Below are 11,179 nucleotides of genomic sequence, written 5' to 3' on the forward strand. Positions count from 1 at the left end.
GATTGAAAAAAACTCGAGGTATACAAAATTTTAAAGTGTTTAAGATATTCTACATTATTAGATGTTGAGATTACAGAAACGTCTTTAAGTCACTCATGCATTGTATGTCACCCGGTTAGCTCAGTTGGTAAGAGCGCCGGTCTGTTGTGCGGGAGGTCTTGGTTCAAGCCTCGGCCGGACCAACACTCAGGGTCTTAAAATAACTGAGGAGAAGGTGCTGCCTTTGTAATTACATCTGCAAATGGTTAGACCTTCAAGTCTTCTCGGACAAGGACTTAAAACCGTACGCCCCGTCTCCCAACCCTTCCTAACCTGCAGTAAAAATGGGGGATATAAAAGAACCTGTTGAATCATTCGTTAAGAGTAGGGGATTGTCTCCCGGTTCAACAGCCTATCCCAATCTGGAGGCATAACACTAACGTACTAATAAATCACTCATGGTTGTAAGCTGCACGGCTGCTAATAGTGCCTTTAATATGCAGCCCGTAAAGTCCTCCACTGCAATGTAAAGCGCATTGAGACAATGTGAAAATGCGCTATAAAAGAATCCCATTTTTTATTTTTTAGACTTACGCACGTAGCATGGCTCCCCCAATCACAACGAGTGTTATATATTGTACTATCTTTTGGCAACCCTGTGGTCTGCTTATGTTCTAGGTTTTCTTCAAGTCATGTTCTGTGGAAGTTTACTAAAAGAAAATTCTTCAAGCTAAGCATCCAATAAATCTATAAAGCTTTGGTAGTAAATTCAAAACATAATACTGCACATTTCAAAAACGATAAAAATCTTTCAAATGTCAAATTTTCTCTTAATCCTTTTTTCAAAAAGCTTAAAGTGCCTATCACCCTTCTGACAATATTTACAGTATTGATTCTACATGGGGTAAGATGTCGAATAACCTGAAATAAATTCATAGTTTGAGTGCGGCTTCTTGAAGATATGAAGGTTTTTCCAGGTCATATGCTAATGCGGTGACGTATGAGGAGGCATTTATGGTTATTTGTTGTTCCTTGTAATTCGAAACACCGGCTTGTATGTGAAAACTAATTGCATTCATTTCTATAAGAGCAATGGGCAAAACAATGACGTATTTCAAATTTAATTTATCTGTGCCAGTAAGGTTTTGTATGTTAAATGATTACTCCTCATACGTCACAACATTAGCATATGACATGGAAAAACCTTTAAAACTTCAAGAAGCCGCACTCAAACTGTGAAATTTTTTCGGGCTTTTCCACATCTTGCCCCATGTAGAATCAATACTCAGAATATTGTCAGAAGGGTGATAGACACTTTAAAATAAAAAGCACTTTCTGACTAATTTACTTATTGACCTTACTAACTACTAATATTAATCATTGTTAATATCTAACTATCTTAAAGATGATATTAACAGTACCTCTCAATTTCCGTAATAACTTCTAATAAATAAACCATAATAATTTTTAGAGATCTTTGCTTAAAACTGAAATACCTCTAATTTTAAATGCGTGATAAGAATTTCTTTCTTAATTTCTACCTAACACCCCTAACCTCTAATAATCTCTGATGTTATCTAATAATATATTCTAATTTTCTAATATTCCTATCGGTTTTACCTTAGAATGAAATCATTAAACCCGTGAAATAGATATTAGGCGAATACATTTTAGTAGACCCTAATTCCATTGTTTTCTTTTGTGTCTTTTTGACTATTACACGTTGACTAACATGGTTTTTTATCTCACGGGTTACATTCCTTCACTCTAGCTTCATGGTGATTATACTAATGACCTCTAATAACCTCTAATGTTAGGTAATATTATCTATCCTAATATCCTATTATTTCTATCTGCAATTATACTAATAATCTCTAATAATCTCTGATGTTATCTATCCTAATTTCCTATCATTTCTATCTGTAATTATACTAATAACCTCTAATAATCTTTAATGTTATCTAATAATATCTATCCTAATTTCTTATTATTTCTATCTGTAACTATACTAATAACCTCTAATAACCTCTAATGCTATCTAATAGTATCTATTCTAATTTCCTGTTATTTCTTTCTGTAATTATTCTACCAACCTCTAATAATCTCTAATAATTTCAAAGATTTTCTAATATCCTTCAATTTTCTACTGTTCCTATTTGTTCTATCAAAAATACTAATATTGATCTTCTAATGACCTCTAATATTTTCTGATGTTGTCTAATAATATCTCCTAATTTCCTCTAATAATCTCTAATAATCTGTAATGTTATCTAATAATATCTTCTTATTCCTATTATTCCTATCAGTTCTACCTTGGCATCATGTTGATAGCCCCTCATAACCTCCAATGTTTCCTAAAAATATCTTCTAATTTCCTCTAATAATAAAACTAATGATTTTTAGCATTATCTATTTGTTATTTCCTATTAGTTCTACCTTAGTGCCATCGTAATAGCCTCTAATGATCTCAAATTTTATCTAATAATATATCTTCTAATTTTCTGTAATAAACTTTAATGATTTCTAATATTATCTAATAATATAATCTTATTTCCTATTAGTTCTTCCTTAGCACCATGGTAATAACATCTAATAACCTCCAATGTTACCTAATGATATCTTCCAATTTCCTCTAATAATTTTTAATGATTTCTTATATTATATAACAAATCTCTAACAACCTCCAATGTTATCTAATGATATCTTAACACCAATACTGTTCTAATATAATAACTGAATAATATGGTTTCTAACTCTTCACAATTAACAATAAAGCTTGTCTCAAGATTTTTCAATCGCATTCCACATGACAGTCTCAAGATCTTATACACTAAATCGAAGAATCGTTGTCGGGTTCAGAAACATAAAACATAGAAAATGAGACCGAAATGGCACATGGGAAGTACGTTAATTAGATGCATGCTGTGACCGGCGACCCGTGACATCATCCACTGTTTTTTTTTTAATACGCGTTTGGCTATTTAAACCGGCTGCATGGATGGCGCAAATGAATAAATTATAATGTTATATGTCCTTTCCCATGTGCCATTTAAGTCTCAGCTTCTATGTTCTATGTTTCTGAACCCGACAACGATTCTTCAATTGAGTGTATACAGCTATTTCAAAAAATGTTGAATACTGAATAGTGCATTCCAAGACCGAAATGTATTGTGGGTCATAGGGACATTCTCTAAAGTAGGAATAATAATAATGATAATTTATTCTATTTTTATAGTGTATTCCATCTGTAACTGACAATATACTAACTCCATGTAGAAAGTCAATTGCTGTATATTTACTTTTTATTTCAAATTAACGAGACCCACAATGCCTTTTGGTCTTGGAATGAACTATTCAGTATGCAGTATTCAGTATTCAACCTTTTTTGAAATAGCTGTGTATAAGAAAAGTAAAAATAAATCGTTTTACTTCGACAAGTCGGTGAGTGGTTGCCCAAATCTCGTGTATTAAGCGCTCGACGTCCGCGGCAAAGACCTCATTCCTATATTGACAATACACCCATCAGCCATTCTCCGAACCCTCTCCCCCTATGGAAAACCCCATGCAACGTAGCCCTAGAAAACAAAGACACCATTGCCAAGGGCATAAAAGGTCTCAAATGGGAAAAAATTACACTCATAGTTGTGAAAAGTACCATTTTTCCCTTGGAATCTAGCATTATCTTTGTTAGAAGCAAGTTAGCCAAAGCCATGCAGTTTATCCGTAGTGCGCATGCATATATTTGAGCAATCAGCTGTCTACAAAGTATCGCGGGCAGGCACAAATACGAGGCAATATTGGTCAAAAATGTAAACAAACAAATCCTTTTTCAAAATTGCCTCACTCTCATGCCCGCCCGCGATACTTTTGACAGCGATCTTCACATCTCAGAATCGGAATCCAACTTTTGGTCTGTAGTTACCAGTCCCTAAGCGTTTCATTAATAAACTAATGCCCAGTCTTTTTTTGTTTTCTAAAATTATAACAAATTTGATTCGGTTCCTAAAACGTCATATTTCGGAAAATGTCGTCTCGGGTTTTTCGACAAAGTTTTGGGCCAGTGCCGATGACAGATATTCGATCTGATCTACTGGTTACCAGTTTTTTACGGCCACAGCTCGTTACCAGTCTTGTACGACCATAAATTATTACCAGTTTTGAACATCATTACCAGTCTTCTGCAGGCAATCATCACTCGTTACTAGTCTTCTATACGAACGACTCTCTATCCATTGATTCAACGATGGCTTCCAATCCAAACACGTCACCAAATCTACCAATCACGTAATCAGAAAGTGTCCACGTGCTTTCATTTTGAGAAAAACGTTTAGTTTCGTATCTCAAAATAGATCGTTCGATATCCGAAGGTTTAGGAATTACATCTGCGCATGCGTCACTTGATTGGTTCTTACTTTCGAAGTCAGTTGATGAAGAAGATGCAGATGATTGGCATAGACCGCTGGGTTGAATTTCCACGGGCTCAGGTGGTTTCATGCACATGGGTATGAAGAACAGTGTGCACGTGCCGGTTGCCATAGCACCGCCGGCTACGAAGAATGCGTTCTCGTATGACCCTGACATTTCAAAGATTATACCTGGAGATATGTATAAAATAGAAAAAATAGGTTCAAAAGTTTATTTCCGCACAAAAAACGTGGACTTTAAATTACATGAATAATAACGAATATTGAGGATGCCAAAGAGAATGAAACGATATAATGCAAACGTCCTTTAAATCTTTTGTACCCAAGGTAGAACCGTATTATTTAATTCATCCCCTAATCAGCCCCACAATGCACTGCAATGCCAACTCAATCCGGTTCTTTCAACTACTTCAGAATGACTAAAAGCGCGATAACACGGAGCAATATTCTTTGCAAGTTGTCTCGCAACGGCTTTGAGACACAAGTTGCAAGGAGTCATTGCAGCGTGTGACCTAAAGCGCAAATTCAAAAATGTTGCGAGAAAAGCTGCAGCAATCGTCGTAAAAAGTAGAATTCGTTTTTATACTTTTGGCAACGATTGCGTCTCCGTTTTAGACACTCTTGCAACTTGTTTGTAACGCTGTTGCGAGACAAGTTGCAAAGATAATTGTTCTGTATAATCTTGCCTTAATAGCGCAGCGCACTGATTCTAAAAATAGCTTAAAGATTCGGACAAACATTAGAGAGTTTTAGATTTACGTTTACGGCAAACGTGAAACGTCAGTTGACCTTTTGAAAATTATTTTAAATTACTGAAAAAGAATCGCAAAAAAGTCCAAGTAGTAGAAAAAGAAAAGAATATTTGCGCTTGGTGAGAAGGTTTGTAAAAGGTAAAGTAAAATACAGGAAAACTATGAAAACGTGCTCACGTTTGCCGTTTGCGGGGAGAAAAAAAAGTCAATCTAAAACTCTCTATTGTATTCTGTTTAACCGCTACGAGGATTATACGAACCGATTTTATTATTTTCACTTAAAGTTACAATAATAACCCATGTAAACTAAGATCAACTGCGATCGGCTGTGAAAATTATCTGCTGAAAGTAAACTTGTAAGTTTGTTTGTCCGAATTTCGCCTTTGTCTTCGTTTTTTTGACGTCACGGTTGCGCTGCGCTATTACTTCCGCTTTGACAATACCTGCTAGAGGGGGTCCAAATATCATTGGAATTGCAATAATCCCATACAGGTTTCCCAAAGCTTGAACTACTTTTGTTGGGCCCACGATGTCAGCGGTTGACACAGCAATAAGAAGAACGAAACAGCCGTCGAAGGATCCAAAGGCCACGACGTACAGGATGAGCCCCTCGTATGTCTTGGCCAGCGGACACAAGGTTGTGGTAACCGCCATCATGAGAAAACAAATCTAAAACACACACATAGGAGAAAGCTAATTCTTAAGGGGGAAAAAATATACATTTTTAGCTTTGAAAATTCCTTAAACAGTCTGTCGGCATTCGTACATACCTGCAAAACATAGAATCGATTTATTCTCGGGTGATTAAGAAAAATCCCGAACAAAACTCGGGAGACTGTCGACGAAATCGATAAGTATCCGATGAGTAACGCGGCAAGGTTCGGCTCGATGTTCAGGTTGATTGCATGATTTGGCTGGAAAAATAAAATAACATAAAAGTTACTGTAAATAAAATGTGAAAATAAAATGAGAAAATCAACTCACCAAATGAATGAAAGGAACGAAATATCCTACAAACAAGAACGACATAGACACGACCCAGAAAACAAACGCTTTATCCTTCCACACGCTCAAGTCTATAAACTTTCTCGGTTCGTCGTGTTCTTTGGGTATTTCCTTGTGGGGTGACGTCGCAGGGCGATAAAGAAGAGAGGATATAAATAAGAGTACTGTCGAGCCACTTAGAATCCGCAGTAACACTCTCCATCCGTATCTTGTGATTATAAGTTGGTATAACGGACCAATGGCAAGGGTTCCTAGACCGCTGCCTGCTGTGACGATCCCATTGGCTGTTGATAAATGTCTGTGAAAGTATTGACCTGGAAATACAAAGAGTATCATTTTTTTTGTGGCCACTGCTTTATAATAGATCGCGTAGTCACTATGACATGGTGCAGTTTTTGTATGACTGTGAAAAGTTCACGGCACGAACACGGTCGTGACACAGCAAGAGATACGCCAGACAAATCACATTGCACGAGAATTTACTCTCCATCCAATCAAATACCCGGAACATGGCATAAACACGGCGCGGACACGGTCACTTCAAGATCACGGCACTTTTAGACCAATCATATTGCGCGTGAAAAAAAAATCAGCCAATTAAAATTCTAGAAAGTATCACGTCCACGGCACGTCACGCTTACGGCACTGAGCTTTTCACAGTCATACGAAAACTGCACTAGTATTCTGAATTCTGTAGCACTACACATCTCGGAAAATAAATAAACTTGGGAACCAAATATTGCTCAAATACACAAATCTCGTAATACCGTGCAAGGTCGTGCTAGTTAAATTAAAGTAAGTAAAATTTATTTTCAGACCATTACCAATACCTTATGTACTATTCATCACAACTGGTTTTTTCTAAACGGTGAAATAAAAGGTTTTGTAAGATTTTTTAAACCCTTTTTTAATTCATCTCAAATTTAGTGGCGGATCTAGGGGTGGGTTTGGGGGTTGCAACCCCCCCTATGAGAGCTATCGTGATTTATAAATCGTGATTTATTCATGACAACACCAACAGCATCGTGAGTTTTATCAAAACAGGGGTGCCGAACACATTTCACTCGCTTTCCCTTTTTTTTTTTGCTATACGCCGTGTGTGGGACCTGAAACAACCATGCTCGTCTGCGGCAATAATCATTATCATAAGATCTACTTCCGTTTGGGAACCCTGTGCTACTTTCCCGCCAAACGAGTACCTCAATCAATCAACCCCCCCCCCCCCCCCCTTTGAAAAAATCCTGGATCCGCCCATGATATTGTAGCATTTTCGCTATCCCAAAAATGGATTTTTTCTTTTCTTTCTTGTTTTGCTTCTGCAAATTCTAGGTTGGTTATTAATAATTCACCTTAATTTTTTTTTTTCAGGTTTCTGGAAATCCTAGAAATGTTATACCACATCTCAAGACGGCTGAATGTAGTTCAGCCCTGAATTGATCTAGCTCTTTAAAGTTAATTTGGAAACATATGTTTTTAGAATATTTACTTTTCGATTTATTAAACTAGGACCATACTTCCAGACATCGAGTGCTGAACCGTCGTATGGCAGCGCGAAGCATTTACGGCTACGCCGGAGATTTCGACCCCGACACCGCTATCCGGAGATTTACAGACTGATCAGGAAGCTCGGCCGAAGCCTAAGGGAGAGGTTAGTCGGCCCCTAGACCGTAGATGATTAACCCCTTGCTATGACCAGCATACTCAATTTTTTCAATGTGACGCTGAAGGCTTTGAGCGCATACTCATTTTTTTCCATGTGGGATGCGTTCCAATATATTGGTGGGAGTAAACGGAACGTGCATCATAGTAAATTTTCGTTACTCCCCAAAGTCGCAAGGCATTATGGGGATGAAAGTAGAGAATGAGAAAATCGTTTGGTTCATACTTACTTAGGATCATCATTGTCGGTCCATAGTTCATACTAGAGCCCAGTCCCCATATAAGACTATACGTCACATAGATGACGTAAATGCTGTTCGAGAATGACGTCAATAGAAGTCCCAGGGCTGATATGACTCCGCCTACTGCTCCAACTAAACGACAGCTGTAGCGAAGGGCAAGACCGCTGATCAGGGGACCGCAAAGAAAGTTCATACCAAACGCGATGGAGCCGATCCATGCTGTTGAGAGTTTAATAAAATTCTTACAATAGACTACATTCGAGTTCTCTTATTTACTCAAGGCTATAACCTCGATTGTAATTGTGTAGAATATTCATGTATTCTAGTGAAGGTCCGTGCAAAGTGTTTGTATTGTTGAAGTCGTGCATTCTTTATTTTACCGTTGGTATTTGTGAACATTCGGCCGCTGAAATAAGGCTAACCCTTAGTAAATGATTCTGTTATTTATCAAGGAAAACAGCGGTAATTTCGAACTGGAAAAGGTTCTATTGTAATAATTTAATCGTTGAGTATCGTAAGGGAGGGGAGGGAGGGGAGCGAGGGGAGGGAGGGAAGGGCACAGTCAAATAATTCGTTAGACTACGCACATGGGAACGATTTATTTAATTGATGGTAATGTATGACCTCCTTACCTTGGGCGTAATTTTCCCCCATTTGAGACCACGTATCATTCCCTAGAGTATTATTTCTTTGTTTAAAAAGACACATGAATGTGGATACAACACGAACGAAGCCAATACCATTCTTAGTAGAATAACCTGCGAAATTGGCGGGAAATTACGCTAACAATCGAGCGCGCAAAGCGCTTGTCCCCCTCTCTCTTCCCCTCCCTACACCCCTCTTGCACTTAATTTTCAAAGCAGTTTTTCTGGGGGTAAGGGAGGGGGTATTTCTGACACCCCTAATCACCTTTCAGTCGGAAATAAAAACCGGAAGTGAATGACTTTTTCCGATTTCAATGTCAAAGAAACTTGACCTTTTCATTCTCAAGTAAATTTTTAAGAGCGTTTATTATTTCAATGATAATTTGCAGTAAACTTGATATTCGAATATTTAGCAAACATGATAGCTCATAGCTTGCTAGATTATGAACATTTACTAATGAGAGACCAATTTATATAAAAAATAATTCATTTACGATGTGTGCCTGCAAGCAAAGTAGATTCAAATTAGAACAGAAAATTCAAATAACCGAAGAAAGAGCTTCGAAGCGCAGACCTGAGGCTGGAGAAACACTACTTTATATTTATAATCAAAAAATATAATTTACAATTAAAAAAAAAAACCAACAGCATTAAAAATACAAAAGATAATTACATATAATATACACCTAGTTGCAAGAAGGTTTTTATACAAGAATAGAACATTAGTAATTTAGTGAGAAAGGAATACATTAAAAGACAAAAGAAAAAGTTCAGCTTCAGTGATCTTCTTTCGTTTTTTAATATAATTCCTATTCCACTAAATCACTAATGTTCTATTTTCGTATGTCAACGTTCTTGCAAGTAGGTGTATATATCTAAGGTAAATTGATGGATTCTAGTAGGGAGAATTAGAAACTAATCAGCTCAAGGGCTATATAAAACAGTGCAAAGATTATCGGCAATATCTTTGAAATAAAAATACTATTCTAAGCTATTTCAAAAAAACATTTTCCCCCCAAATCGGTCAAAAATATATTTGTGTTCTGATGAGAATCAGAAAAGAAGCTGAAGTTTGGTAACATCTTGGCAATCGCGCTAACGTTATGAAAATAATGAAAAAACTATATACTAAGAACGTTTTTAAACAGTTTAGTGTACGTACAAACCTGTGTCCGAAGCTTCTGACTTTAGTTCCATCATTAAATGCGTGAATAATATTCCAAAGGAATTGTGAATTCCAAGAATTACGAATTGTACAACAAATCCTGCACAACATACGATCCAGCCATATCCCCCGTCAGGAATAGTTGATCCATTAGTAACTACACAATGCTTTCTAACAGATTTAGTCGAGTTATTTTCTTCGTTTAAAGTTTGTTTTGACCTCTGCATTGGCCTGATTATAAAGATAACTCCAAATGTAGATTTTTTGATAAAATTTTGGGTGTGTTTTAAGTAAAGGTTTAAAAATTAGAGCGATGCTTTCTTTGAGTCGGGTCGGGTGCAGATGTAAAAAGATCTCTCTCAGAGTTAACCTTGGCTTCGTAATCTTAATATGGAATTATGCATCATTAGTGATGAATTAGTAAAGAAATTCGATCCTTCGTCGCCTGAAAGTGAAGTGATATGTACAAAGGTTCAAGGAGAAGGTGCGAGCCTAAGGGGAGGCTGTTGAAAAATCGCCGGCATTGATGGAAAACATTTGACTAGCTAGGAGCACTTTGCACTGTTAAGAGAACGAGAAAGGCTCGAAAAGGAGTGTGTAAAGAAATGAAGGAACGTACGAACCAAGCAACTGAAGGCCCCCAACCCCCGCGCCAGAGAACCGTTTCACAGGCTAGCAAGGAGGCAAGAAGAAGGAGGGAAAAAGGGAAGGAAGGAATGAAGGAAGGAAGCAAGGAGGGAACAGCACAGGGTGCACATGCACCCCCCTCCCCCCCATAAAAGCTTGACGTCCGTTCATCTATCTCAGCTCCTTTTGCTTTAAAATTGCATGTAAATGTTTTTGATTAAAATGAAGACCACTTTCCATCTGCATATTGTAGCATTTTCAAGATTCAAGAATCACTCACCCATATTTCCCTTGGTTTTTTTTCCTGGTTCTGTTTTTTCATTGGTTACCTTTTCTTGGGGGGGGGGGGGGGGGGGGGGGTTGGTTACCTTTGTTTTATTTGGTTCTTGCTTTTTTTTTTTCTTTTTTTTCTTTTTTTTTTTTTGTGGTTACCTTTTTTTGCGTTTTATTTATTTATTTTTTTGTTTGTTTGTTTGTTTTTTTTTGTTTCTTTTTTTGTTTCTGCAAATCATTGCATGTGCACCTCCCATGCAAGATCCCTGGTTACGCAACTGGGAAGGAAGGAAGGAAGGAAGGAAGGAAGGAAGGAAGGAAGGAAGGAAGGAAGGAAGGAAGGAAGGAAGGAAGGAAGGAAGGAAGGAAGGAAGGAAGGAAGCACTAAGGTTCACTATAAAGTCTGCAA

General features: G+C 37.2%; 2 protein-coding genes across 2 annotated transcripts in view; one reads left to right on the forward strand and one right to left on the reverse strand.

The window, feature by feature from the left end:
- LOC116299199 (gelsolin-like protein 1) overlaps positions 1 to 2,774 on the forward strand; it is a 10,864-nt gene extending 8,090 nt beyond the window's left edge. The window contains exons 14-15 of the mRNA XM_089026952.1: positions 1 to 18; positions 658 to 2,774. The exon at positions 1 to 18 is cut by the window's left edge and continues 81 nt beyond it. Of these exons, the coding sequence (XP_088883078.1) occupies positions 1 to 6 (6 nt within the window). The 3' untranslated portion in view covers positions 7 to 18; positions 658 to 2,774. The remainder of the gene's footprint in view (positions 19 to 657) is intronic.
- Positions 2,775 to 3,425: 651 nt separating this feature from the next.
- LOC116299202 (monocarboxylate transporter 10) lies at positions 3,426 to 10,206 on the reverse strand. Its single transcript, XM_031707829.2, has 6 exons — positions 9,872 to 10,206; positions 8,050 to 8,280; positions 6,140 to 6,474; positions 5,926 to 6,069; positions 5,599 to 5,824; positions 3,426 to 4,574 (listed from the first exon to the last, which is right to left on the reverse strand). The coding sequence occupies exons 1-6, from the start codon at positions 10,095 to 10,097 to the stop codon at positions 4,189 to 4,191; spliced, it is 1,548 nt and encodes a 515-aa protein (XP_031563689.2). The 5' UTR covers positions 10,098 to 10,206; the 3' UTR covers positions 3,426 to 4,188.
- Between the last annotated feature and the right edge of the window lie 973 nt (positions 10,207 to 11,179).

The sequence above is a fragment of the Actinia tenebrosa genome, unplaced genomic scaffold (assembly GCF_029948245.1).
Source record: "Actinia tenebrosa isolate PJP-AT-01 unplaced genomic scaffold, QUT_ActTen_1.0 PGA_scaffold10__47_contigs__length_13832649, whole genome shotgun sequence".
In the NCBI taxonomy this organism is placed as follows: domain Eukaryota; kingdom Metazoa; phylum Cnidaria; class Anthozoa; order Actiniaria; family Actiniidae; genus Actinia; species Actinia tenebrosa.